Source organism: Scatophagus argus, chromosome 5, assembly GCF_020382885.2.
Source record: "Scatophagus argus isolate fScaArg1 chromosome 5, fScaArg1.pri, whole genome shotgun sequence".
Taxonomy (NCBI): Eukaryota; Metazoa; Chordata; class Actinopteri; family Scatophagidae; genus Scatophagus; species Scatophagus argus.
The window spans coordinates 25,630,361-25,657,519 of record NC_058497.1 but is presented as its reverse complement, the minus strand read 5'-3'; the positions used below and the strand labels follow the sequence as shown (position 1 = coordinate 25,657,519).

The window sequence follows — 27,159 nt, the reverse complement described above, 5'->3', positions numbered from 1 at the left end:
CATGTTGCACCACCATACGGCAATCCAGAGCAGACATACCAAACGCAAGAGTTCATTTGGTTGTCGTTTGCAACCACACTGCTAAATCCCTCTAAATCGTACACACTGGACATTCACAAGTGTGACACAGTTCTAAATACTGTGATCATAATGGATGAATGTTTTATTCGCAAGAATCTTTTCCCTGAGCCAGTACAAAGTTTAAAATTTTCCTCTAAGGCGTTACATTTTTGCTAACAGTATATTTTATGAAATTTGCTGTGGTGCATCAAGTAAAACGCATCGCGCTTTTACTTTGAAAACGGAAGTTACCTTATTATCAGTTGCTTTCATGCTAACTTGACGCAGATGTGGAATTCAAACCACTCAATTTTAAACATTTATTAATAATCTTTTTCTTATTTATTAAAACAATATTCATTAATTTGACTAAACGTCACAGTTGATCTCTGAAACATTTATTTAATATCTAACGTTGATTTTAAAATACGTGTTCAAGAAAAGAGCCGATGTATGCTGATGTGGCACTGCGCGACCCGCCTCCTGCAGCCTTTACGCATTTCCGGGACACGTTTTTTTCTTTTTCCTACACACGTAAACATGGCGCCCCCCACCCCGCTGTTAGCAGGTGGGTCATTTCTGCTTTCTTTTAACTTTGTCGTTGTCGTTTTTAAAAAATAGCTACAGTGACATGCTTCCCAACAGCTGTGGCTTCCGCCTGAATGTCAAATATCAGGACTGAAATGTCAGCGAGCCCGATAATCTTCACTTTTTTGTGGTAGAATGAATAGCATGCCAAACACAGTTTGAAATCCGCTATCATTTTTTGATTTATTTAAGGAAAATACATAAGCATTGTAAAACTAAATGACATAATTTATTGAAATCAATGTAGTCTTTGTATTTGTTCGGCGTAACCAAAATCCACAAATGACAGTCCAGTAAGACAAATCACTTTTTAAAACTTGATCGCGCTGCCTGCTGTCTCATGGTCAGGATTCTGTAAATAAGTAAAGACCTGAAAGTTAACTGTTAAAAACCACTGAAGTTATGGCTGTTTGACAGAATACATGTATACCGAATTGAACATTTATTATATTTGTTGGTAAAGGTAATGTTTTAAGTACAATTTAGTGCGACATGCACTTCGGTCGGTAGTCATGGATACTTTTAATTAATAGATTTCCTTAAGGAGATCGGCCCACATCGTTGAAGAGACCTCAGCTCGGCTGTGATAATCCTCCTCTAGCAGTCGACGTTAAACCAAACTTTAAAGATGAAAATCTGATTATTTTTAAGTCTACCAGCTTGTGATCTACCTCTGTAGTAAAGCGGCTGCTCTCGTAAAGCTAAATGATGGTAGAAGTAACAGAGGAGGCTACCAGAGATTATCTGTATACTGAATTATAAGAGCGACACAGATCATTTGAGAAACCATTTCTACATTAATACATTTCCTAATTAAATCTGACACTCATCTTCCAAGTTAGATCATCAGGCTGTGTCTCACTGAATATCATATTATGTGATTTCCTCTGACTAATGACAAAAAGTCTCATGTGCATCCAGTTTGATTTGCTTCCCAGCCTGCAGCTGTCAGCTCTGTAGCCGAGTGTTAATCAATCACTCTGACTCATTAAAGCTGATTGAATTATTGTTGAAATGATCAGTCCCTGCTTCAGCCTCACCAGTTTCCATGTTTCGTATCTTTGTGAAATGAATCTTAATCTGAATTTTCCTGTCGTTGTTCAGTGCGAGCATCAGATGGAACGGCTCTGCTCAGCGGTCCTCCGACATGTGAGCCGCACTCGGCCTTCCACAGGTAAAAACGCCACACACGCTTAGCCTCTGTGTGATGACGGATGGACAGGTACACACTGGTGCTTTCTGTGTCTGTGTCTCAGGGACTCTCGGCCCAGCAGGTGCGTCACCTTCAGCAGAGACGGGACGCTGTTCGGCTGGTGCAACGGACACAAGTAATCACGTCAATCAAAACTCCAATAATAATAAACACATTTGATTTAACGTAACTCAGTGGTTTAACACGAAGAAAACAAGCTAAAATAACTACGGCTGCAAAGATGATAACAATAATATTATTTAACGTCATGTAAGTTCTGTCTGTCTGACTGTCTCTCTCTCCCCGTCTGTCTCTCAGTGTCTCTGTGGTGAAGTCTTCAGACGGCTCCATCATGTCAACCTTTGACCTCCCGAAGACGTCTCTGCTGGACTTTTCTCCTCTCAACAACATTCTGGTCACCTGGCAGCTGTACAACAGTAAGACACCAGACGAGACAGTGAGACAGGGACGAGACAGAGACGAGACAGGCGGTTGACATGTCCGATCTGAAGCTTCATAGAAACTGTTTAATGATTCTGTCTGAATGATTTTAAATTACGTGTGCCTAAAATAACACAACATACCTCGGATTAAGAAATGTGTGTGTGTGTGTGTGCGTGCGTGTGTGTGTGTGTGTGCGTGCGTGCGTGTGTGTGTGTGTGTGTGTGTGTGTGTGCGTGCGTGCGTGTGTTGCAGAGACACAGAACAGTCCTCAGGGTGAAGCTAACCTCCAGCTGTGGGACTTACGGAGCGGTCAGCTGATCAAAGCTCTGTATCAGAAGAAGGTCGACTCCTGGTGAGTGTGAAGGAGAGACAGACAGGTGGAGAGACAGACAGCTTCAGTGTGTGTGCCGTCTCACAGGTCAGTGCTCTGTGTGTGTGTGTGATTGGCTCCAGGTGTCCCAGCTGGTCTGACGATGAGAAGATCTGTGTGAGGAGCGTCAACAATGAGCTGCACTTCTACGAGAACAACGACTTCAGTGAGAAACCACATTATTGCAGATTACAATTGAAAGTGAACAGAATGAAGCAGCAGCCGTGAAGCTCGGCGAGCAGAAGGCGAAGTGAACTGCTGGTGAAGGAGAAGATGTTCGCTTCAGACCGCAGTGCCGTGTTGTCTTTAACCCAGCGTCCAGTGAAGTGAACTTCCTGTCTGTCCCGTGAAAAGCTGATGGCGCTTTTCTCTTTTCAGACACAATCGCCAACAAGCTTCACATGCAGAAAGTGTCAGACTTCGTGTTGTCACCTGGAGGTCAACCCAGCAAGGTGAGCAATCACAGCCTTCCAACAGCAGAGAGAACTGGAGGTTTGAATCTGAGCCCTCCTGTCCTGTTTGTCCTCTCCAGGTAGCCGTCTACGTCCCGGGCAGTAAAGGAGCTCCTTCGTTTGTGCGCCTGTATCAGTACCCGGTGCTGGGAGGACCCACCGCTGCGCTCGCCAACAAGAGCTTCTTCAAGGCCGACAAAGTCATCATGCAGTGGAACAAGAAAGGTGGGAGACCAGGACTCGCTCTGCTCCTGAAAGTGCCGGAGCATGAAAGCATTCCAGTGCGGGTTTGAATAAATCTGTGCCTGTCGGCTCTTCCTCTTCCTCTCAGCCTCTGCGGTTCTGGTGACGGCGAGCACTGAAGTCGATAAAACCGGAGCTTCGTACTATGGAGAGCAGACGCTACATTACCTCGCTGTCAACGGAGAGACGGCTCTGGTTCAGCTGCGTCAGTACTCACACCTCAGTATTACATGTCAATATCAGTCCTGCATGTTCTGCCGTGTCTCAGGAGAATATTATTTCACAAACCAGAAACTGAGCAGGTTGAACCGTTCATAAACGCAGCAGGTTAACAGAAATCCTTGTTTCCATGTTTGAAACAGCGAAGAACGGTCCCATCTACGACGTGGTGTGGAGTCCGAACTCCACGGACTTCTGCGTGGTGTACGGCTTCATGCCGGCCAAAGCCACCGTCTTCAACCTGAAGTGTGACCCCGTGTTCGACTTTGGAACTGGACCACGAAACGCTGCCTACTACAGGTGAGGACACACCTGTCCTGGCAGGTTACCGCATCAATCACGTTACCCGACGTCCTGTTGATGAAAGCAGTCAGCAGCCTCAGAGCTGCAGTTCCTCTGATGTCCACTAGGTGCACTAGAGATCAAACTCCAGCTGTACTGAAGTGAATCGGAAAACCTGCAACTTTGACAGTTTTTACACAAATTCAGCTCTTAGCAGGTTCAGTAAACTTCTGCTGGTGTTCAAAATGAATCAGACACATTTTACCTAAAACGTCCTGTTTTCAGTCCTCAGGGTCACATCCTGGTTCTGGCTGGTTTTGGGAACCTGCGCGGTCAGATGGAGGTCTGGGATGTGAAGAAATACAAACAGGTGAGGGCGGTCATTATTGTCGAGAACCGTAGTTTATTGTGCACCTTTTCAGTCTTCATCATCTTCAGCCTGTCTGTCCACCCAGGTGTCCAAACCTCAAGCGCCTGACAGCACACATTTCTCCTGGTGTCCTGACGGCGAGCACGTCGTCACGGCGACGTGTTCTCCACGGCTGCGCGTCAGCAACGGCTACAAGATCTGGCACTACACCGGCTCTGTGCTGCACAAATGGGACGCTCCGGCGGGTTCAGAGCTCTGGGAGGTCCTGTGGCAGTCATTTCCCGACGGCAGCTTCCCTGAACGAGCCGTCAAGTACCAGGCGGCCGCCAGCGAGCTGGGAACCACGCAGGCCGCGCCCACACAGGCATACCGCCCACCTGCACTGAGACACCTGCCGGCCACAGCCAGCACCAAACTGGTGAGGAGACGGAGCAGGTTTTCAGGTCGTCACATGGAGGTTTAGATCAGATCCCTCTTTAGAAAGGAAACTGCGACCTCTGAGGTGTATCTCAGGTTGAGCCACACTTTTGTTCTTGACTAAATGTACTTAATTACTTTCCACCACTGGGTATTTTAGAGGCACTGCACAATAAATTAGTTCTAATAAGAGATAAAACAGCATGGACTCGATGCAGAGGTCTGACCGTGTTTGTCTGTGTCAGCATGAGGAGGAGCCTCCTCAGAACATGCGTCCTGGTGCTTCGGGGGAGAAAAGTCTCTCTAAATCAGCTCTGAAGAACCAGAAGAAACGAGAGGCCAAGAAAGCTGCTAAACAGGTGAGCTGATGTTAACCAATCAGATGCCTCTGAAGTTTCCTGTCACATTCAGCCTGTCAGGGTCACGTTCAGACACACTGACATGACTTAAGCTTTTTTCAAACATTATTGTGCAGGAGGCAAAACCTGAACCTGAGCCTCCATCTGACCCCGCCCCTGTCAGCAACAGCCAATCAGAGCCAAGCAGTGGCGACCCAGAGACTGACAAGAAGATAAAGAACTTAAAGAAGGTGAGAAGAAGAAGAGCCTGTAAATCCACTGAGCTGGAGAGTTTTCAGTAATTCCCTCCAAACATCAGGTGTGATATGTTGTGTTCTGAGCTGTGATTGGTCAGTGTGTCAGTGATGCGTTTGTGTCCTTCAGAAACTTAAAGCCATCGAGGAGTTGAAGGATCAGCAGGCGTCTGGAAAAGTCCTGCAGAAAAACCAGGTGACCTCATTCAGTACAATCACTAACCAACTGATTAACGATCAGTAAAAGGTGATCAGGTGTGTATCAGGCACTTTTTAATGAGGTGTGTGTGTGTGTGTTTATCTCAGCTGGAGAAGATACAGAAGGAAGATCAGCTGCTGAAGGAGCTGGAGGAGCTGCAGATCAGACAGTAGAGGGCGCTGCAGGAGCGACAGGCCCCGTCTTCAATCCCATAATGCATTGCGCACTCACACACACACAGTACAGAGAGTACCGGTGTGTGTGTGTGTGTGTCAGTTATCTTTGTTGGACTTTAAGAGACTGAAGGCTTCTGTTTCTGTATTTTCCCCTTGAAATGTTTTGAGTTTCCTCAGTCGTTTTCACCTGGCAGGTTTGCATGAGGGGGTGGGGCCACGTCTCCCGCAGTCATGAACTGATTGAACTGGTTTGCGTTCTGTTTTCATTCACCCGCCTGCTGCTGAGAGCATCAGTCCATTCCTCTGTCTGTGGATGATACCTAAAGGAATTCTGGGAAATGTGAGATGAAATTGAGGTGTGTGTGTTTACTGAAAAAAATCAAAGGACAGCAGTGTGTGTCACAGAAAAACTGAACCTAAAGAAAAGAACCAAGGACTGTCAGAAATCAGCTTTTCAAATGAACATTCTGACATTTTAAGAATTTCCAAGAATGTTGAAATGTTCCTTTAACACAGTGAACCAGATGTGTGTGTGTGTGTGTGTGTGTGAGAGAGAGACAGAGACACTGTATCAAAACCAGCCCATTGAAGCCCTGTTGCTATGCAACATCTGTACAGCTACTGAAGCCTGAAGACAATGATCCTTTCAAAATAAAAGCCTCATCTCCACACGTCACTGCTTTGGGGCAACAACTTTAGTTCACAGGTTTGAGTTCAACTCCAATAAACTCTTTGTTATTGACTCACATTGTGGTGCTGAGTAATTTACATCTGATGGTCAGGAAACTCTGGCCTGTAAGGTTCATTCAACACAGGAAGCAAATATGGGTCAGTTAGAACGTTTATATTCAGGAATTAAATGTTCTGCTTCATATATTATTATATTTTTTTATATATTATTCTATATTATTTAAATACAGCAGAGCAGTTATGATAATGATGATGTTGACAGCTGATGAAGACTGGCACGCAGATGAAACCTCAAAAGGAACATTTTTTTTTATAAAGAAAAGTACGAATATTTGCTGCTTCAAGCATCTTAGATTTTCTGTTAAAGTGTTGTAGACTAAATGTCGTTGATCTCTTGAAACAACAAAAAATACAATCAAATAAAAAAAAATTAATGGAAATGATCTGCAGTTAAAGAAAATATTTTATGTCATACAAATAATCATATCAAATTACATTTTTAAACTATCTTCAGTTGAGACTTTTTCTGAAAAAAAAGAATCACTCAATCTGTGAGACTAAACGCAGGGATTTTTAAAAGCTTCTATTGGTTGATTTTGCTGTCACTCAGAGCTTTCTGCGCTCCTATTGGCAGATTTTTCTGCCTGCGTTTCTTTTTTCTGTGTGCGCTCCTTCTTGGTTCTCAGCGGGCTAAAGTGAGCGGGGCGCGGGCTTGAGTTCAACTACTCTTGTTGTGATCCGTGAAGCCCCGCCCTGGTGTGATGTGACGGTGTCTGTATCAAACACACAGCCGAGCGGCAGGCTCAAAATTACATTACCGAAACAAATTAATTTTACATTTCGTAAAACAAATTAACATCAAGCCAAACACTTTTACAAATGCCGAAACAAATTTACAAGTGGCGAAGCACTTCTACATTTTCAAGAATCAACCGGAAAGGGAATGTACCAATTCCGGGGTTGGACCGGAAATGATAACGGGAAGCGGTCAATACGAATTGTTGTCGTTGATGGCGTTCACGGTAATCCAAGATGGACGACGAAAGAGTGAAGTTTTGCCCGTTTTGTGGACAACATGTGGGCCGCTTAACGCGGTTTTGTTCGTCGTGCGGTCAGTCTTTAGAGTGTTTAATTAGCGTGGACCAGTCGGAAGGACCAGATATGCTGCAGCAGTGCTAAGATATTTTAATGAGGGACAGTCGTACGCTGTAATCGCGGACATGATGCCATGTTTACATGGTGTTCATATCAGTTTGAGGTCTCTGAAAAGCAAACTGAATGATGCTGTTTGGCTACCGCATGATGTGGCAGGTACTCAAACAAAAGTACAACCTGTGAGTGAAGAGGGATCACGTGATGAATTTGCTACGGGAGCTCAATCCTCGAGGGTCCTCGAGCGCGCACAAGGTTTGTCAGAAGAACATACCACTCAATGGGACCTGTAGCAGCCCTATTGGTCATTTTCTGTGTTCATAAGTGTTGTACGCATTTTTGCCAGTAGGTGGCAGTATCTATTTAGGCCATGGATTGAGTCTATATAGGGAGGTGGGTTAATCAGCGTAGTGGCGCACGCTGGGGAATCCATACGGTTTTTGACCGTGCCATGGTGTGTAACTTCACAGGTCAGAATTACGTGTTATGGTGAAAGTGAACCCGTGGCGGGCTGCCAGGACCAGCAAGGCCTTCTCTGCTGGCACTGACCTACACTTTACAGCCTAAATTCTAATATTTGTTCCATGAAATTGTATTAATTTATTCCCAACAGTTTATTATTATTTCTTAGCATGTCTCTGGGCTGCACCTTTTCCAGTACGTGTATGTGGATGTCCGATTTTTGTCCAATCAGATTTCAGCCTCTATGTGTTGCCATGTCAGTCTAATCTGCCCAGGGCCTTCAGAATCAGCAGTGCTGGCCTACGCAATTTAGACTATATTAGCCATTGACTGTTTATTTAACCAATCAGATTTCAGAATCCTCGCTGTGACGCTTCCCGGGATACGTCAGCATTCTTCCGTCCTCTGATTGGTCGGTCAGAGCAAAAGTCACAGACAAGTGCGACTAGCAGTTCTGAACTGTTCCGGATGATGTACATGGCTCAGTTGTGGTTGTAGTATAGAGGTTTGGAGTTGTCTTAACTGTTTCTTGTTGTATTAATAGTGTTAATTATCCTCAACACGCAACATGTGTTTTTGGATAGTATCGATGTTTTCTTATTTATAAGTGCGACGTGATAGTGGTTGTATTAAGAGGTGGACTAAGTCAGGTATGTCCCCTCTGAAGGCCCAGGTACCAAATGCACGGCCCGCCGCTCGGTTTGGCTCTTTCAGGCTGTCTGGATGGATTTTCACGTAAAGTGCATGTGGACCGACAGATCGTGACCCAGGTGTGCTCGCTCACTATTTTCTGTCTTGTGTGCGACTGAGGACTGATTGCGGCACGGAGAACGGGATCATGGCGTCCAGCCACATGTATGGCTCATCCACTAACAACCAGAGGACTGAGTCCTGGTGGTCCGTGTTCGGAAAGGGAAGGTAAGTGTCCTTCATTAAGTCTTTTTGTGTAACCTTTGATTTCATTAATTCATTCAAACATGTACTGTATATGGTGAAAATTGTAAGTTATTATTTTATCAGTTTCTGTAGCGTCAGTTCTGGGTGGAGCCATTGGCAGACCTTAGAGACGCGGGGTACTTCAATGGGAGTCATGAGCATCAGTGTCTGCTGAGATGTGGCTTTGGTGATGTTCTTCAGAAGGACTTGGATGAGTGTGTCACACTGTGGATCAGTCACAGGATTCGCCCCTCCAGGACAGCATCATGTCCAGTGAGTGTACTACTTGCCACACAGGTAATACTGTGGTGATAGATTGATGCTTGTATTTGTTTTCCTTCTACCTTTAATTTAAATGAATGTAATTATGTTTTATGTCCAACATAGGTTTGGCTCCAGAGACTGTGGATTTAAAATTGAACAGGCTGAAGTGGTTGCCTTTCCTGAGGCTCGCCTGACCAGAGCTCCATGTGGGGACGCAAACATGCAGGAGTACGTAGACTTAGCCATGGAGAAGAAGCCAGAGTACTGCAACTGAACTGTATCTAAGACTGAAAGAAGCTGCTCAACTGTGGATGGAAGAGAGGTTTATTGTAATAGTGGAACATGTACACCAAGTGTGTGAATTTGTCACCCACAGCTTAATTATTTCAAAGTGAGAAACATGAATAATAAAAGCAAAATAATGAGCACTTATTACATTTTTGTATGGAAAACAAAATCTCTTGAAATACTTGTTTGTTCTTTCATTCTAAATGTAAAGCAGTGATTCATAAACAGACAACAGTTTGAGCAAAAAAAAAAACAAGCTCACATACTTTTAACATTTTAAAAGCCCCGTTAACAAAAGCTACTGCACCTTTAGGTGCACCAATGACAACAGCAACAAAGAACAAACAAGATTTTTAGAGTCCAAGCTCCCGGAGTCATCCAGTCATGTGGCTTATAAAAAGCCAAGTCCATAAACACACTGTATGAATCTCAGAGTGGTACTTTCAACAAGTCTGAACATGTATTTGCCATTGGGAATGGAGAGTCATCCAGGAACTGTTTGTGGCAGTGGTTCCAAGCCAGAAGGAGGAAGTGATGTCAGCCCAGCTGCAAACATCCTCCACAGACACAGCAGCCTCGCCTTCTGCAAAGGAAAAATGTTAAATGTTCAGATATACCATGGTAATGTGGTTTTCCAAGTTTAAAAACATACAAACCTTCACAATCGAGGAGACGGTCTGCCCAGCAGGCCGAGGTTTGACTTTCTTTTAGTCTCCTGTTCCCACCTGAAGGGCTGAGGTCAGGTTAGACGAGTCGCTGTTCAGAGTGGCTTCAGGACGGGCCAGCAAAGACGGGTGTTGCTTTAGTGCCGTGACAAACTGAAGGGCTGAAAGAGAGTGAACACAAACACTGTTTCACTGCTGTGTGGTGCCAACTGCTTTTAAATAATCTGAAGAAAACTGTTAGAGGTTCTCTTCCAGAAAATTACAATCCACCTGAACAAATGTAAGGCAAGGTAGGCGTTACAACATGCACAAATAACACACAGAAGCACACCTGGACGAATGACACAGAGGACGAGGTGGCTGATCATTTACAGACTGGCACAAGGCAGGGAATGGCCAGACAGACAGACATCACACAGGCTATCAGTTCACACTATGGTACAAATGTTGTCACAGTGACAAAAATTTCATACCAAGAAAATCACATCAATAAAAATATGATCTTACCTGTGAATTACAGATGAGTTCCGGTCAATAACACATCATGGGAGGTGGTCTGCCACACGTCCCAGACAGCCTGCTGTCCGTAACTTGTGCAGTGTCTCGCGATTCGTCCTTGCAGAGCATCCAGTAAAGCAGCATTCTCACTCTGAAAGACAGACACAACTGTACATAACTGTATGTACTTTATATCCTTGCATGTTGTTAATCAGTGACATACGCAGCATGGTGTAACCCTACCCTATCAAAATGAAGCCAATTCTGTGTATGTGATGTAGGAAGTAAAACTGTCCTAAAGCACCACAGGATGTAAAAGCTACCACACTGCAGCTTTATGCTATTCTCACCTCTCACAAAGCTTTCCCCTCTTTCTGCATCAGCTGTTAAATTAACTGTTTATGTGAATGAAGGCCAGCAAGATAACATACAAGATCTTCTGACAGGAAATGAGGTCCTGGACCTCCATGTGGACACTGCGATCATCTTTCCTGCCAGGAAGTGTTCGTCCTCCCTAACGGCTGTGAATGAATTCATATTGCAAAATTAAAACATACAGTACATTAAATACTTTAAGATATTGAGATATTAACCAACCATTAGTGCAGTACACATCTAACCCTATGCATACCATTTGCATTGTAGACCAAGAACTGATGTCCCTCTGGTCCATCAAAAATGGGACGGTCTTTCAGGTGTTTCATTAGCAGGGTTAAAAATTCTCTGCTTCGACTCCCTCCTCAAAAACACCAGCATCATCTGTAAATCTGACCAGCATGTCACAGGTTTCAGAATATGCTGCACATCTTACAAACACAGATTTCTTCCTGATGGATTAAACAGAAATTATGTGAGTCATTGTTTACTTACCTGTAGCAACAAGTCTTGGCTGGATTTGTGGATCCATTGGTGGATCCATTTCCTCAGCATCAGAAAAGGGTTTGTGTTTGGGAGCACTTTGGTTTTGTGGTCCAAAAACCTGAGAGGAAACACATACATTTATCAACAATTTGTAACAGCTTCCATGACTCTTCCCTCACCATATCAGTGGTGAAAGGTTGTCAGTTCTGTCATAGATTAATCAATAAATATATTCATACATAAAAAGATATTAGAAAAACTAAATAATGGGTGTAGCACAGTGTCAGCTCCATTGAACTCAGCTGTGATGACAATCTGAGAATCAGTGTGAGGTTTCATCCACTGCTGTAAAAACAAAAAATCAGCAGATCATGTGGATACTGTATTTACATCCTTCAGTAGAGAATCTAAAATGTGTGAAAATGTTGAATGGTGAGATCCACTAACCTCCTTTAAAATGTGTTTCAGGGTAAACGAAAAAGCTGACCCTGCAGTATGGCCTCCCTAGCTGCTTGTTATATTCAGCCAGTTTGAATGGCTTTGCTGAGTCTGGCACATGGGCCACCTCTGAGCAGTGTGGACTCAAAAGGACAAGGACGGTCCTTCTTGCATGTCCTTGTTAAATGTTCTCCCTTTCTGGACAGCTTGTTTGAGTACATCACGTGCTTCTACTTCTGGGTCTACAAATAACGAGAGCGTTTTCCCTCTCAGAGGTTTTAAATCAGTTCCATTTGGAACAATGTTCATCTAAAAATGCAAAGATAAGGTAAATTTCATCTATTACACATAGGACATATAAAATATTATGTTTTTACTGTGTTTGCCATTCATCACGGAGAATGTGGTGTCCCTCCACGGTCTGATTTGTGCCACCACAGTTTCACAGTGAGCCACACATGACGATAAGCTACACTCCAGATCGTTACTCATACGCCCAGCTGCGTTAGCAAAGCGTCTAAAATCTACACACAGAAGCCCGCTCAAAGATATTAAGTTTTCTTTTTAACTTAATTCAGTCTGTACAAAAAATCTAACATGAAACAGATTCACCCACCTGGACGTCTTCCTCTTGGACCGACGCTCTTTTGACTTGGAGTTTCTGTACTCCAGGACCTGCTGATGTGATGGACCATGTTTTTCTGCTGAAATGAACAAAGCTCCGTTTCAAAATAGAAAGCTAACAGCCGCTAACCAATAGCGCTATTCACGTTCACTGACATACTTGCTATGCTACACTTACTTTGTTTAGCTTTATCCGGCTGGTGAGATGGCCCTCGCGCGTTTGGTCCTTCCGACTGGTCCACGCTAATTAAAAACTCTAAAGACTGACCGCACGACAAGCAAAACCGCGTTAAGCGGCCCACGTTGTCCACAGAACGGACAAAACTTCACTCTATCGCCGTCCATCTTGGATGGCCGTGAACTCCATCAACGACAACAATTCGTATTGGCCGCTCCCCGTCATCACTTCCGGTCCAACCCCACAGTTGGTACATTCCCTTTCCGGTTGATTTTTGAAAATGTAGAAGTGTTTCGCCACTTGTAAATTTGTTTCGGCGTTTGTAAAAGTGTTTCGCGTGATGATAATTTGTTTTATGAAATGTAAAATTGTTTCGGAACTTGTAAATTTGTTTTGGTAATGTAATTTTGTTTTATGATATGTAAAACTGTTTTCTAAAATGTAAATTTGTCTCAAACGTTGTGAAAGTGTTTCACATTTTGTAATGTTGGTTTGCGCTTCCCGGCCACCGTAAGTCGTTCTGGTGGTCGTGTTTCATGTTTGTCGCTGTTTTGTTGAAGTTTTTATAATTCCAGTAAAAACTACCGCCGGACCGGTTTACGGCATGTCGTGGAGCGCGTGACAGGAAACACGTGCAGTCACAGCAGAACAAAACATCTAACGTTAAAAGCTTAGTGGCTGACTGGTGGGCCGACTGCGCTTCTGAAACAGTAACTGACGGGTTTGTTACAGACTGATCGATGTCGTTGATCCTCGACTGGTTTTGAGTGTAAACCGACGGGACACAGACGGACACCTGATCAGGTAAGGCAGCTTACACATTTTTTAACTGCAGAAGCTCGTCTTTGTGAACTGCTCGAGGACCGATGTGACTGTCACAGGTTGTACAGGTGAACCTCACGCAGTGGAGCAGGTGTGTGTTTGACGCAGCTCCGTCAGACTGACGTATTGGTAATGAATAATCCGATCAGCTGAACACGGTTACGGATCTTCCACAGGGTCTGGTGATGGACGAGCCTCCCAGCAGCGAAGAGCGCGCAGACTCGTCTCACGTTGTGGGGGTCAGTCTGTGTGACGCGGCCCCCCTGCTGTGGAGGGTGGAGGACCTGCGGGCAGTGAGGTCTCAGGGCCTGGTGGGGGCGCTGCTGGGTTCGCTGCCCCGAACCCCCCGACAGAACGGACGACTGGGCCGACCGTTACTGCTGCTGCCAGAGGAGGAGAGACTGCTGAGCGAACGGCGCGCTGCTGCTGCTTTCCCGGCCGGTAACCAGGTGAGTTCACCTGCTGCTGAGCGGGCTTCAGCTGGGTCAGTGACAGCCCTGCCTGGTCCACTCGTCAGTTCTGATTTGTCGTTGTGGGTAGGATGGAGGAGGGGTGGAGCAACACAAAGAGGACCAACGGAGGAGTTATGAGGAGCAGAGTGTCCTCGCTCTGGAGGACAGGAAGTCCGCGCTGCTCCGAGCCATGACCTCATCACACACAGGTGAGACTGACTGTTAAACATCAGCAGGTTTGAGTGCTTTCGTCTGAACGTGCAAGCTGATTTAACAGTCCTGGTCCTGGTTCTGGTCCTCGCAGGTTCAGAGTCTGGAGCTGAGGCCCCAGATGAGGCCCTACAGGGCCGCCTGGAGGCCCTGGACCGGAGCTTTACCTTCCCAGAGTCGGCGTTGGCAGTCCAGCTGAGCACTGCGAGGGCGGGGCTGACGTACTGTCCCGAGGCCCGGGCCTTCCTGCAGGCTGACTGGCCAATCAGAGGGCAGGATGGCCCACGCTGCAACGCCAGGTACCAGGTGTTCAGAGACCTGAGGGAGCGGGGCTTCTACCTGACCTCAGCAGGGAAATTTGGAGGAGACTTCCTGGTATATCCAGGTCAGTGCATGGTCCAGGTTTCACAGTTAAAAGTGTTCAGTTTTGTAGTTTTAGTTGTCATCTAATCAGAAGGTTGTCGGTTCGATGCCCGACTCACTTAAGGCTCACACCTTAAAGAGGTACGGAGGCTCTGAGGGACAAAACAGCAAATTGACAACATTACACAGAACAAGTGAAAGATTAGTGAAATAAAAGATGTCATTAAGACGTCAGCTGTTTTGTCGCATGTGTCCGACATGTTTGCGTCTCCTCCTCAGGCGATCCTCTCCGTTACCACGCTCACTTCATCGCCGTCTGTCTGGCCCTGGATGAGTCCGTGTGTCTGCTGGACGTCCTCGCCGTGACTCGTCTCGGGTCCAACGTGAAGAAGACGGTGCTGCTGTGCTCGCCGGGTCCGGACGGAGGAGTTCTGTACACCTCGTTACAGTGGAGCGGGATGGTTTAGGGGACACGACGTGTTCTCGGTCAGCATAAATAAATCAAAGTGTCTTCACTGGTGGGAGGCCGACGTGGCTCCAAAAGGTGTTTCAGGATACACACAACTTCAGTCTGTCGGGAAAGAAAAGGACCTGAAGGTGAGTCCAGAACAGGATCGCCGGGACTGGAAGCTGAGCGCCTCTCTGCGTGCTCTAACGAACAGAGAAAACGGTTCAGACGGTTTACTTTTGTTCCAGGATTTCACTTAAAACCTTTCAGTTGTGTGAAAACCAGTCCTGGATCAGCTCTCAGTTGTGCTACACTGAAGAAAAATATGACATGAGGATGAGGGGAAGACAGTATGAGAAAGGTGTGATACTTTGAAGAGACGGTCTGAAAAACTGCTGGATGTTTTGAAACATGATTTACAGATAATAGTTTGGGATAAGTCAGTATGATCACTGTGGTTGTGATGTGATGTGTCCACCAGGGGGCAGAATCACTCCCTGAAATAAAGCTGATAACTTGTTATGACTGAGTCTTCAATTTATTTTTGGTCTTAAAAGTATTAAATTTATCTAAACGACAAACAAACACTGAAAACCAGAGGAGATCCGGTTCTGCTGCTGCGGGCCTCTTCATCATCGTCACATCGTCGCGAACAATCGGCTTCCTGTCAGGTGTTCAGTAGAAAGGTAACGTGTCGTTCCAGTCTATCACGGCCCCCTCCCACTTGGTCCTGATGGTCATCTCCAGCGAAGGAAACCTTTTCTCTGGGTCTCCGTCGGAGTCTGTGGACGACGCCTCCCAGTGGTGAGAGTGAGTGTCTGCACGACAAGCAGGAGACAGACAGGTTCTGGATTAGACAAGAAGAGACACCAGCGGGTCTCAGTGGGTCTCAGCGGGTCCTCACCTACAGTCAGTCTGGCTGTGGTCTGCTGCGACTTCTGGCCGTTGTAGTAGTACAGGTGGAACATGTGCTCCATCTTCCAGTCGGACAGCAGCGAGCGGTTCACACTGAACACCACCGAGTAGCTGCCGTTGATGCAGCAGAGCCACACCGGAAACCTGGGGGTCTTCAGCATGCTGCCCACCTGCAGACACGACAGGGACCGGGTCAGGGCTGCCCGGACAGGAAGCCGCTTCCTCTCCGTCTGCGCAGACTTTCTGACAGGAGTTACATCAACCAATCAGGTGGCTTGGGGCTCAGGTTGGCCCCGTGAACCCCCACAGAACTTCAGACTCCACACAGACCGAGCTGTGATTGGGCAGTCCAGGCTCTTTGCGATGCTGGCCTCAGTCTCCAGAGGGGGTTTCCAGGTTCATAAAAATAACACTTTAATGAAAAGAACCATTAATATTCAGGTGGAAAAGCAGACGTGCCAACAGCTAATGAATGATGTCACGTGATCAATAGTCTTTCACCCGCATGTAAACAAACACGACACGACCTGATCACATAGGATACGCTCCTCTGGTGAAACCAGACCCTGATCTATAACTCGGCCGTCAGAGAGACGGACGCTGCGCCACACAAGTAATTCCACCTCAGCAGGGACAGCAGCCGGCGCAGTGGCTGCAGTCGTAGTAGAAACAATAAAATGGCTGTACCAGTGGCAGTCTGCCTCTCTCCATCTGCTCTCGGCTCCAGTGAAGATATCCCACGTCGCTGCGAGACAGGACGCCCTGCAGGGGGCGCTCCAGAGGCCGGCCGTCCTCCCCAAAGCACACGGTCCCGTTGAAGACGTTGGGACAGGCCCTGCCGGTCAGCAGCAGGTTCAGCAGGGCCTGCAGGAAGGAGGACGCTGAGATACTGCAAGTTCTCACAGCTAGAAACACGAGCTTCCTGCTTCCTGCTTCCTACCTGACGACAGACGAAGTTCCCCAGGCTGAGGTGCAGCAGGTGGGACGTGCTGGAGTCCAGATCCTCCTTCAGCCTGTGAGGAAGAGCAGGATGACAACACGTCAGGAACCTGTGCAGCTCATATCACAAGTTTGTACTTTACTATAGTCGTCTGGGGCAGCCGTGGCCTAGCGGCTTGTGATCGGAGGGTCACCGGTTCGATTCCCCCACCAGACGGGCAGGAAAAATTTGGGTGTGGTGGAGTGATTAATGCAAAAAAATGCTCCACCCCTCCATTAGCCGGCTGATGTGCCCTTGAGCAAGGCACTTAACCCCCCAATATGCTCCCCGGGCGCTTGATGCTGCCCACTGCTCCTGTGTGTGTTTCACTGCATGTAATTTGCCGGGTGTTGCATGTGTGTGTTCAACTAAGGATGGGATAAATGCAGAAGACGAATTCAGTGTGTGTGTGTAAAAATATATTATATTTAAAATATTATATACTGTCAATAAAGCTGATTCTTCTTCTTTATTGGTCTTCAGACGGTTTGCCGTTTCAAAGCGTCCTTAGAATGTCACTTCCTTGTTGACGTGTCAGTCACTGCGTCTGCTGGCAGAGGACCAGCTGCAGTCAGGCTGGTAACTGTATCATGATGGCTCCAGCTGTGTCCAGCTGTGCGAGCCTGCAGGGTGTGATGAGCGCTGCCGCCTGTAGGGGGCACTAACACCACCTGAAGGGTTCAGTGTGGTTACCTGTCGACCGTGCGGGAGCAGATGAGGCTGTACAGGAACAGGATGACTCCGTGGCTCCCCTCCTCTTTAAACTGGAACAGAAACAGAAGTGGACTTCACTGATTTGCTGAGGAAAACTCTGACAGGTTTAGCTTTGGCTGAAACTCACACACTGTATGTGCTCCAGGATGAACTTCCTGACGTCTTCTTTCTTGCTGAACGTGAACAGCTGCAGCTGAAAGACAGTCGGACGGCAGGTGGACGTTTACGCCATCGAGCCTTCATTGAAAACATCGCAGTCTGAGCTGGGCCTTACCCTCTCTGTGAAGTTGTCCAGCTTGTAGTCCAGGTGCGGCGTGATGCAGTAGTCTTCGGTTACCAAGGTAACGGTGGCACTGACCTCCTGGCCGGCCAACCAGAGGCTGTCAGACAAGGCTGCCGCCAACGCCCTGTCCTGGTCCCTCAGTCCTGCGTCACACAGACTGGAGACATGACGGAGGGTGAGAGTCTGATCTGAAAACACGTCTGAAAGGTGATGATGAAGAGTCTGAAGGCCAACGTCTCTTCCTGTTTGAGGTTCTCACACTCAGCTGTGGGACAGTGAGAATGTGCTGCCTTTGCAGGCCTCAAACTGCACCTGAAGAGCCTGTGCAGAAACAAAGATCCACGTTACGCAGGTGTCATCACTTGCCCACGACTGTGAGGGTCCACATGGACGTTTCTGGGGACATAAAGCCCACAAACTACATGTACTGACCGCACATGAACGAACTCGTCCGTGTACACAAATAGCCAACGTACTGCAGAGTGGGAGGCGGTTTAGGAGAACATCAGGGCCTCTCAGGACCAGGTGAGCTCAGACACCCAGAAAGAGCTCAGAGTGGAAACTCGTGACAAAGACAAGGACATGTGGGTTTGGTGGGCCAGCGTGTTCACATGCAGTTCTGTTTGAAGTACTGCTGTGTACTGCAAAGGCTTGGAGGTCAGTGGACATAAGTGAAGCCTCACGCCGCCGTGGGTCAGCCTCAGGAAAGGGATGGACGGACTTTATTTACACATCATTTGTGTGCGCACCTGAAATGTCAGTAACTATCCTTCAATACACAGAAAAAACTGTGCCCACAACCACAGCATTTACGGTAGGTAAAAGGTTGTGAGCTGTGATGTCACCGTGTCCCAGATCAGCTGTTTGGGACGATGTTGATCAAATGAGGGACAGAGTGACAGAATCAAAGTCGTAATGAACCAAAGTGATCCATTAAAGTCTGTCCGTGGAGTCTGCCGTGTCACGTGTCATGTTGGACGGATGGTCTTCGCTGTGGACATGTCCAACAGGATCCTGTAATGAAGAATGACCCTGACCCTGTCCTCACCTGCGCAGGTCCGAGCCGCTCTGGCGGATGAACAGCAGGTATTTAATGATACGAGCCTGGACGACCATCTGAATGGCCCGAGCCCCGCCCTGAAACACACACACCTGGCCAGGTGAGGCTCACACCTTAAGCACTGATGCAGCGTGTGAAGCTGTCTGTAGTTTCTCACCTTGTCAGTCTCCAGGGCGTAGGACAGCTCCGAGTCCGGCTCTCTGAACTGAAAGAAAGACTTCCTCCACTCGTAGCTGAAGACGTGAAACGTTCCTCCGAACAAAACTCTGCGCAGGCTCTGAACATGAAACCACAGCGAGGAAACACTCAAACCCACAAAGAGCCAACAAGAAAACAAAGTGCTGCACCCGTCAGTCCCAGACACGGAGACACGAACCCTCGGGTCGGACGTCGTGACAGGTCGTTAATCAGTCAGACAGGCAGACAGTCAGACAGACAAGACAGACAGTCAGACAGACGGTCAGAGAGACAAGACAGACAGACAGACAGTTAGTCAGTCAGACAGACAAGACAGTCAGTCAGACAGACAGACAGACAGACAAGACAGTCAGTCAGATAGACAGACAGTCAGTCAGTCAGACAGACAGACAGATAGACAGACAGTCAGTCAGACAGACAGACAAGACAGATAGACAGTCAGTCAGATAGACAGACAGTCAGTCAGACAGACAGACAGTCAGACAGACAGTCATCAGCCTCACCTCCGTCAGCTGAGGGGTGACTGGTGCTCCTCCGAGGCCCGGGGAGATGACCAGTCTCCTGGGGATGGAGCAGACTTGTGGGAGGTTCCTGCAGGGTGGAGGAGCCTCCTCCTGCTCCTCCTCCTTCCCCACATCCACCAGTCTCTGAGGAGAGGAGGAAACACCTGAGCACACCTGAAGAAAACCAGTCCGGGCTGCAGTCAGCAGAGTGAACCAGTTGACCGGATTCAAAAACATTTTACAGATTTGTTTTACGGGTCATCACACCAGACACAACTGACCGAATGACGAGTCAGAAAGACTCGATAACGACATGAGCTGGACTCGGGTGGAGGCGGCCTCCTCGTGGTGACCTGCCACTCGGCCCCTTAATGTGCGCCTACTGAAAACGAGATCACCCGCCGCGTCTCAGCCCGAAGCAGGAAGCAGGACTTAATGAGAGACTTCAGCTCAGGTCATCCACTCGCCTCCCAGCAAGTCCTCATCCAGCCACCATGTCGTAACAGGAAACGCTTCTCTGACAGGAAATTATCTGAACGTGTTGTGGCGAAGAGTATTTTAACGGGAAAAGTTTCTTGATACAACGTGATGAGTTTGTGTGACAGAATCAGGAAACAAAGAGCAAAGCGTCGTCACTCACGTCAGGATTCTTGTTGACTTCCTGTTGAAGCAGCTCGATGTAGTCCAGCCTGCAGTCTGTCATCCCCAGCAGCTACTGACGCTGCTCAGTACCACCAGTAATACTACCAACAGCACTGCGGCTGCACCTGACGCTGCCGCAGTTAGCAGCCTGATGCAGCTGCAGGATTTGTACCAGTACCACAATAACTACAGCAGGACTAACTGCTACTGAGCTCCAACAGCAGCAGGCAGCTACATCAGCTCACCAGTGAAACCAAACACTGAGTGCGTGTGTGTGTGTGTGTGTGTGTGTGTGTGTGTGTGTGTGTGCTGCAGGATCAGATTCTGTGAAACAAACACTCTGGCTGAAAGCTGACCTGAGTGCAGCGGAGCATCAGGGCCAGCAGGGGGCGCTCAGTCGGAGCTGGATTATCATCGGCTCATTAATCCGTTTGATGGTCGCTTTCTCCCCCACCGACACACAAACCAATTAACATCAAGTTCACTGGAAGACTGTGGAGGGGGAGGAGGGGGAGGAGGGGGAGGAGGGGGGATGAAGGTCCCGTCGGACGCGCTCAGCACACACGACCCGTACAGAAGGACGTGAGAGTGTTGGTGTGGGAGAGAAAAATGTGAACTTTTCCTTTGAAAGGAAGCGACTTCACTTTGCCAGCAGAGGGCGCTAAAGTGGAAAATAAACCTTCTGGCTTCGCTTTAAAGTTTATTGAAAACTTATGATAACTGACTTGCATTGTTGAAATATTTTCTCAGTATTTTCTGAACGGAAACGCGTTACTTCAGTCCATATCGTGACGAGAACACACACACAACAACGGAACCGCTGTTAGCTACAAGTCAAAGTGTGCACAAGATTCAAATCTCCGAGTCTGCAGAGGGACTCGCTGATCATCGCGCTGACAGGAAAGAGCAGACGCACACGTGGATAAATATTTCAGTATAAAAGCACGGCTTGTTGTATTGACTTGTAGATGCATGACGTTTCAGTCTCAGGTTTACGTATTGACGTACAGAAAGATACTCACGAGCTCATGTTTGGACTTCAGCCTGCAGAGAAAATCAAATCTTTAATCTTTGGTTCAACAAATCATTCGTCATTAAAATGTGAACTGATCACTAATTAAAGATACTGTAATCATAACGACCAATCAATCCATCATGTGTGTGTGAAACTTCCCTCGAGCGCTGCAGGTCAGACACCTGAACCAGGATCTGCTGGAGCTCTGAATCCCCCTGAGCACACACACACACACACACACACACATACGAGCAGATGCTAACACATCTGAAAGCACATGGAGGTCGCACTGAAGGAGGAAACGTGTTGTTAAGGTGCAGCACAGCGTGCGTTTACGTCCGTCAGCACGCGCTTCCCACCTGCCGCTCCGAGCTCATCTTCCTGGATTCACTGTTGAACTGGTTTTGTTTCTGAGGGAGCACAAAGTGAAGGAGAAGGTCCAGATCACCTGATCCCGCTTTACATGGAACTAAACAAAATATTGGAAATGCTTCAGATCAATAAATCAAAAACAGCAAATGAACACAAATTGGTTGATTTTCATTTTTTTAAAAAACATGAATCACAACGAAGAGCCGAGACTGAACGCGGGAAATCAGTGGAGCTCGTGGACGTGATGTCTTACCTGCAGCCGATCAGAGTGAAGCTTCACCTGAGTGACAGGAAGCTTTTTATCTCACACACACACACGCACACACACACACACACGCACACAATCAGGTCTCAGCACGCCGCAGCTGGTGTGTTCCTGTTGCCCTCAGTCGTGTCTTCAAGGCACCAAACAGCCACAAACTGAATTCCTGTGACTCGAGCAGAAAACAAACATCACACTCAAACTTTAATCTTACATTAGTGCTTTAACTCTACAAGATAAGTTTTATCTGATCTATAAAGAAATAAAAACATGTTTGGCTGGTTTTCACTGACAAAGTCCCCCGAACGATCCCATTGGACATTGATCGCGTCACCATGGTAACGACTTATCAACACTGAGCTCCTCAAGCACCTGATTTTAACTTGATTCCAACTTTAATTTTTTCTCCAAATATTTTCTGGTAAAATCAGTCCAGATTCTCTCAGGTGGGTCTGATGTGAAGACGTCCGACAGTTTGAAGGAGGTCCAGCTGAGTCTCAGTCTGCCAGCCTCCGGATGAAATCCTGGACTTTAATTGGTCGTCCTATTGAACAAGACACCACCATTAAACACACGATGGAAACAACACGACACTGACCCCCTGCGGGACCTCGTGGTCGGGTTCTTCACAGGAGGATCCAGGTCCTTGTCAGACCGGATTGTTTGATTCACTCTCTTCTGTCAGCATGTCCAGATTCAAAGCTCCTGATGAGACAGTGTCTGTGTCACCGCGGGGGACAAGATGAAGAGAGGCCTCGTTAGACTGTCTTATCCGCCTCCTTCAAAGTCCAGAAGACCAAACACAACGTCTCAGTCCAAAGACTCACAGAGACGTGGCCAACTCTGGACGAGGAGGACAAAACAACCGTCTCACCCACAGCGCTGATTAAGTGATGGTTTTAGAAACAAACACTGACATGTCATCACCTTTAAGCATAGTGTGAACCGCTGACAGCTCCTGGATCGCCCCCTGGTGGCTGGCTGCAGTACAGCTCATAAAATAAAACAGGAGCTCGCTGTGACTGTGATTATTACTGACACTGAAGAAGGAGCCGCATACGCATCAAGGTGTTAAAATCAGAACTTACATGACAAAACATACTTTAACTATATGAATAAAGTTACCAACTTCTTTTATTTAATCCATGACATGCATGAGGCATAAAACATCCCAAAAAACATGTTTTTATATATCAAGCATGGACAGACTACAAAAATATACAACAGTAAAACTGATGGTAAAATAAAGGTTTCAAATCTGTTATTAAAGTGTGAAAGAACCATTTTACGTTCAAGTCTATAAAAAAGTTTTCACAATGTATAATGATGTATTTATTGTCAAAGTGACTGCATTAGCTATTGATTGATCAGATATGGCAGGTTTTAATAGCAGTGTCTGTTCTTCTTAAGCGTGAATCTTTGCTCGCTTTCTTTGTTTTATATGCTGACATGTAAAGATGGCCGACGCGTCACTTCCTCCCACTGTATAAAAGTGAAGCCCGAACATCCCTGATACGAGTGCTGCCATCTGGTGACGTCATTTGGAGCCAGAGTCTGTGCAGTAGTGATCAGGAGGCTCCCACCCATACGCCCATCTGAGCCAATCAGGAGCAACACTCAGCTGTCAATCATGGCGTTTCAACCCCTCTTTATACCAAATAACTAATTTAAATAAAACCAAACTGTTCAGAAAAATGAACTCTTGAACAAACACCAGAATGATAAGAATGACCTGAAGTGACAGAAACCATCTTCAGGAAAAATTTATCTGATGTGTACTTTGAGTTTTCATTTTGGCTCATGTCCCATCTGCTAACATGGAGGGGGAGGGGCTTATGAGCTGTACTGCAGCCAGCCACCAGGGGGCGTCCAGGTGTTTGGGCTTCACTTTTGAGCTACATGTCGTCCATCTTGAGATACAGTCTGTGGTTTTGTATCACACTAAACTCACTCTGGTTTTGGGACAAAACACGATGTCAGAAGACGTCACCTTCAACTGTGGACATTTTTCACTCCTTTATGAAATTTTATAGCTGAAACCTTCAATTGACTGATCAAAAAAAATCTGTGGAATAATCAATAATGAAACTACTCGTTAGTTGTAGACTAATCTTCTAATATGTTAAACAACATCCAGTTTCTCTCTGTTTTTCAGACAGGAAGTGATGAGTATTGTGGGTCTTTTGTCCCTGAGAGACACTTCAGGTGTCCTCAGTACATGAGGTCTGCCGCACCCCCACTCAGGTCGGACTCTTTGGTTTCCTGGAAGGGAAACCGTATTCCTGCCAGTCGGATCAGCAGGAAGTTGAGTCCGTGGAGGAGGAAGATGAGGAAGAAGAGCCAGAAGCAGCGGTCGTAGCACTCGCTGTACGTCTGGAAGACGAAATTCACCTCGTTGAAGTTGGCGATCCGATCGGACAGATGGCGGAGCTTCACCTCGGACGCAAACAGAATCATCACCAGACAGCTACACAGACCTGCGGGACGAGCAGAGTTTGTGTTTCAGGTACCCGCAACAGGACGTGAACTTCAGCTGTCAGTCTTCAGCCAATCATAAGCAGCTCCTGTCTGTCACCTCAGCACTTCCTGTTGCTCACATTAAGCGGCTGCCACCCGCCCACCTGGACCCCCTCATTCAGGTTCACTCACTGGCTAAGCTGGCAGGAAACCGAGGATAGTCGCTCACCTGATATGCTAAACTTTCTCTTTCCAGAAAAACCTGCAGACTCATACCTCACGTGTCAGGTGAGCTGCGAAACTGAACGTCGACGGCTTCTGTCTCGGCTGCCTAACGAAAGCCTGTAAATGCAGACTCAGGTTAGGAGCAGGTGGAGATGGGGAGGTGCCCCCTCCTTCGGTTTCCCCTCGGCTCGCACTCTCCTGCCTCGGTCTCCGTTTCTGTAATTGCAGCTATTATCAGACAACACACACTGTCACTGGCCGTTTGTCTCTAAATCCCCTTCAATCCAATTTAAACCAAACCCTCCACTTCCTGTCCCTGCTGATCCCGCTGAGGGCCACCGGGGAGCTGGCAAAGCTCTGACCTGATGGTGGCACAGGACCATTCATTCGTCCTGAGGGGAACATGGACGTCTGTTCGCAACAGCTGCTCGGTGTTTACCGTATTCTGGCCTTGACACTTCCTACTCGGGCTGCTTGTGGTAGTAAGTAGTATTTACAGTACTAATACTGGATCTCTTGTGTACTTGTACAGCAGTGTGCTTCCATTGGATGGGCGTCAGTAACAGTGACAGGTGATGTGTGTGCTCACAGCAGATGAAGGTCCACAGGTAAAGTCCCATGGGGCCCTGCAGCGTCTCGTACGGTCTGCCGAAGGCGTTGAAGAAGAAGAAGCCCGTGGCCACCGAGGAGAAGAGGATCACCACACCACAGAAGAAGATGACGGTGACATGGAGGCCCGCTGGGATGGCGCTCAGCAGGTCTGGGAAGACTGGGAGGAGAAAGAAGACGGTGCGTTACATGAAGTCTGAGCCCCCTGTGACCACCCGCACGTGACCACAAAGAGCTGCTGTGCGCATGTCTGCAGACGCCCCTGAGGACCAGACCCGCTGCCGACTGAGTGCGGGAACAGAGCAGCTTTGTTCCTCCTCGTCTCGGCTCGGACAGTCAGTCCTGATCCGGTCAGGCAGAAACCTCGTTAGTGAAGCACGGCTGCTCTCGCTAACTGGGACCAGGTCCCCGCGCTGGTCCGGCCTCAGCCTCAGCCTCAGCCTCGGCCTCAGCCTCAGCCTCGGCCTCAGCCTCAGCCTCGGCCTCCGCACGGACTAACCACCGGGAGAATCTGACGGTGCTTCAGAAAGTTCATCCGCACGATTCCAGTGTGTCTGTCCTTATTTATTCCGGTCCCAAAAAAACAGAATAATAACAACAAATGAGTTGAAATGTGTTTGTCAAACCGACACGTCTCGTGTCGCTTCATGATCCCTCATTAGTTAACACACTGAAGCTGACACACTGACACACGCTGAAGTCACGTTCCTCAGGATGTGACGTATCAAATAGTCATTTGTTTGATTGTTAAAATCGGAAAACACAAGAAACACTTTTTTACAGTTAAACTGTTTTACAGTTTTCTCACGGTGCAGTGAAAGCAGCGCAGTGCGGAAGTGCTGTCTGATCTCAGATCAGATCTGTGCAGAGACGCGCTGAATAATTCACTGATGCTCTGAATAATGAATGGACAGGTGAGGTCACAACCTGCTGATCCCGGATCAGCCGTAATGCCGACACTTCTCAGCGTAACTCTGGTCTGCAGAATAAGCTTTGAAAGTGAGCCCCGACGTGTTTACCTGCCTCTGCTGACGTCACTGCGTGTGTTTCACCTGAGTGATGTGAACGGGTGCGCACTCACATGAGAACCGGGACGGCCTCCCTCCCAGTCCGCACTGCTTCACCCGCTGGCCGTGGAAGAGCCCGTAGCTCAGGCCTCCCAGGAACTTGTCCAGTTCCGGTCCAGACGCGTTGACCAGCTCGGCCCCGGTCCGGCACAGCACGGTCCCGCTGAGCCAGAAGGGCAGGCCGGTGGCCACCGCGGCCGTCAGGGCGCAGGAGAAGCCGAAGAGGCCGGAGATGGAGAAGATGAGCTGCTTCTGTCGGCTCGGCATGGCGGCACGGATGGAGGGACGCAGGAGGGCTGGGGCTCAGGCAGCAGGGGCCGGAGGAGGACCAGAACAGGGCATCGTCCCCCCAGAAGCCCCCACAGTCTCCACCTCCGAGCACAGGACGCACACTGAGCCGAGCTGCTGCTCCGAGTCCAACAGCGGGTCACCATGGCAACCAGGGGTCAGGTTTCAGAGACACACACACACAGTAAGTGACCGGGTTATATGGAGGTCAGGTGGCGCCCCCCTCCGGAGAGAACAGTGATGGAACACAACTGAGTACACTAAGTACTGATATGAGGTACTATTTCAGTGTTTTCGTTTTGATTTATACCGCATCTTGTCAGATTAAAATATGCTTTTCAGAGCGCATGCGCAGTGAATGAAGTGTCTTTAGGTGCAGGATCAGTTTAATAAAACCTGAGGTGATCGTCTCGGGTGGTTGATATCTGACTGCTCGTATGCAGTACACTGTACAGTAGTACAGATACCTCAGTAAAAGTACTGACACAAGTGCTGCGGAACGAGAAACACTCATTTAAATGTTTAACATTTTTATTGAAGTAACAGGAAGCTACAAATGTATTAGAATGAAACTCCGCCTGAAGTACCAACAGTAGAAACGATGCGTTGGATCTG

The 27,159-nt window shown here is 47.5% G+C and overlaps 4 protein-coding genes and 1 long non-coding RNA gene across 21 annotated transcripts in view; 2 read left to right on the top strand and 3 right to left on the bottom strand.

The window, feature by feature from the left end:
- Window positions 1-505: 505 nt before the first annotated feature.
- Window positions 506-21,516, top strand: eif2a (eukaryotic translation initiation factor 2A). 2 transcript variants are annotated; one of them, XR_006843284.1, is made up of 17 exons: window positions 506-628; window positions 1,753-1,822; window positions 1,905-1,976; window positions 2,159-2,277; window positions 2,537-2,636; window positions 2,738-2,820; window positions 3,033-3,106; window positions 3,187-3,331; window positions 3,438-3,554; window positions 3,712-3,868; window positions 4,136-4,220; window positions 4,306-4,638; window positions 4,883-4,996; window positions 5,113-5,226; window positions 5,360-5,425; window positions 5,536-5,668; window positions 21,485-21,516. XR_006843284.1 is itself a non-coding variant. In XM_046388179.1 (16 exons), the coding sequence occupies exons 1-16, from the start codon at window positions 514-516 to the stop codon at window positions 5,599-5,601; spliced, it is 1,830 nt and encodes a 609-aa protein (XP_046244135.1). In that variant the 5' UTR covers window positions 506-513; the 3' UTR covers window positions 5,602-6,350. The 2 variants fall into 2 exon arrangements, 1 of the variants encoding a protein (XP_046244135.1); XM_046388179.1 differs by lacking the exon at window positions 21,485-21,516 and having other exon boundaries at window positions 5,536-6,350.
- On the bottom strand, window positions 9,419-12,797 carry LOC124058788. 5 transcript variants are annotated; one of them, XR_006843294.1, is made up of 8 exons: window positions 12,661-12,793; window positions 12,475-12,562; window positions 11,430-11,538; window positions 11,191-11,326; window positions 10,910-11,080; window positions 10,569-10,710; window positions 10,053-10,222; window positions 9,419-9,979 (listed from the first exon to the last, which is right to left on the bottom strand). It is a non-coding gene; the product is annotated as an uncharacterized LOC124058788 (long non-coding RNA). The 5 variants fall into 5 exon arrangements; XR_006843296.1 differs by having other exon boundaries at window positions 10,991-11,080; XR_006843295.1 differs by having other exon boundaries at window positions 10,569-11,080; window positions 12,475-12,559; window positions 12,661-12,797.
- Window positions 12,802-15,445, top strand: tsen34 (TSEN34 tRNA splicing endonuclease subunit). 3 transcript variants are annotated; one of them, XM_046388294.1, is made up of 6 exons: window positions 12,802-12,910; window positions 13,393-13,464; window positions 13,659-13,931; window positions 14,023-14,143; window positions 14,239-14,529; window positions 14,787-15,445. In XM_046388294.1, the coding sequence occupies exons 3-6, from the start codon at window positions 13,668-13,670 to the stop codon at window positions 14,972-14,974; spliced, it is 864 nt and encodes a 287-aa protein (XP_046244250.1). In that variant the 5' UTR covers window positions 12,802-12,910; window positions 13,393-13,464; window positions 13,659-13,667; the 3' UTR covers window positions 14,975-15,445. The 3 variants fall into 3 exon arrangements, with proteins under 3 accessions (XP_046244250.1, XP_046244249.1, XP_046244248.1); XM_046388293.1 differs by lacking the exon at window positions 12,802-12,910 and adding an exon at window positions 12,933-13,056; XM_046388292.1 differs by lacking the exon at window positions 12,802-12,910 and having other exon boundaries at window positions 13,080-13,464.
- mindy4b (MINDY family member 4B) lies at window positions 15,475-22,724 on the bottom strand. Of its 7 annotated transcripts, none has more exons than XM_046388213.1 (15): window positions 22,271-22,724; window positions 21,890-22,064; window positions 21,624-21,733; window positions 21,424-21,479; window positions 21,272-21,293; window positions 19,608-19,751; window positions 19,064-19,183; window positions 18,895-18,983; window positions 17,838-18,003; window positions 17,691-17,756; window positions 17,543-17,613; window positions 16,811-16,883; window positions 16,558-16,734; window positions 15,860-16,040; window positions 15,475-15,773 (listed from the first exon to the last, which is right to left on the bottom strand). In XM_046388213.1, exons 3-15 carry the CDS (start codon window positions 21,639-21,641, stop codon window positions 15,631-15,633), a joined length of 1,326 nt encoding a protein of 441 aa, XP_046244169.1. In that variant the 5' UTR covers window positions 21,642-21,733; window positions 21,890-22,064; window positions 22,271-22,724; the 3' UTR covers window positions 15,475-15,630. The 7 variants fall into 7 exon arrangements, with proteins under 7 accessions (XP_046244169.1, XP_046244171.1, XP_046244173.1 ...); XM_046388215.1 differs by having other exon boundaries at window positions 21,624-21,674; XM_046388217.1 differs by lacking the exon at window positions 22,271-22,724 and having other exon boundaries at window positions 15,864-16,040; window positions 21,890-22,024.
- A 320-nt stretch (window positions 22,725-23,044) lies between these two features.
- Window positions 23,045-27,159, bottom strand: part of clrn1 (clarin 1) — a 4,807-nt gene continuing 692 nt past the window's right edge. The window contains exons 2-5 of one of the 4 annotated variants that reach the window (XM_046388308.1): window positions 26,271-26,661; window positions 25,170-25,349; window positions 24,082-24,375; window positions 23,045-23,329 (exon numbers count right to left, since the gene is read on the bottom strand). In XM_046388308.1, the coding sequence (XP_046244264.1) occupies window positions 24,110-24,375; window positions 25,170-25,349; window positions 26,271-26,523 (699 nt within the window). In that variant the 5' untranslated portion in view covers window positions 26,524-26,661 and the 3' untranslated portion in view covers window positions 23,045-23,329; window positions 24,082-24,109. Of the gene's footprint in view, window positions 24,376-24,631; window positions 25,350-26,270 lie in introns of all 4 variants that reach the window. The other 3 variants (XM_046388307.1, XM_046388309.1, XR_006843289.1) reach the window with 3 other exon arrangements.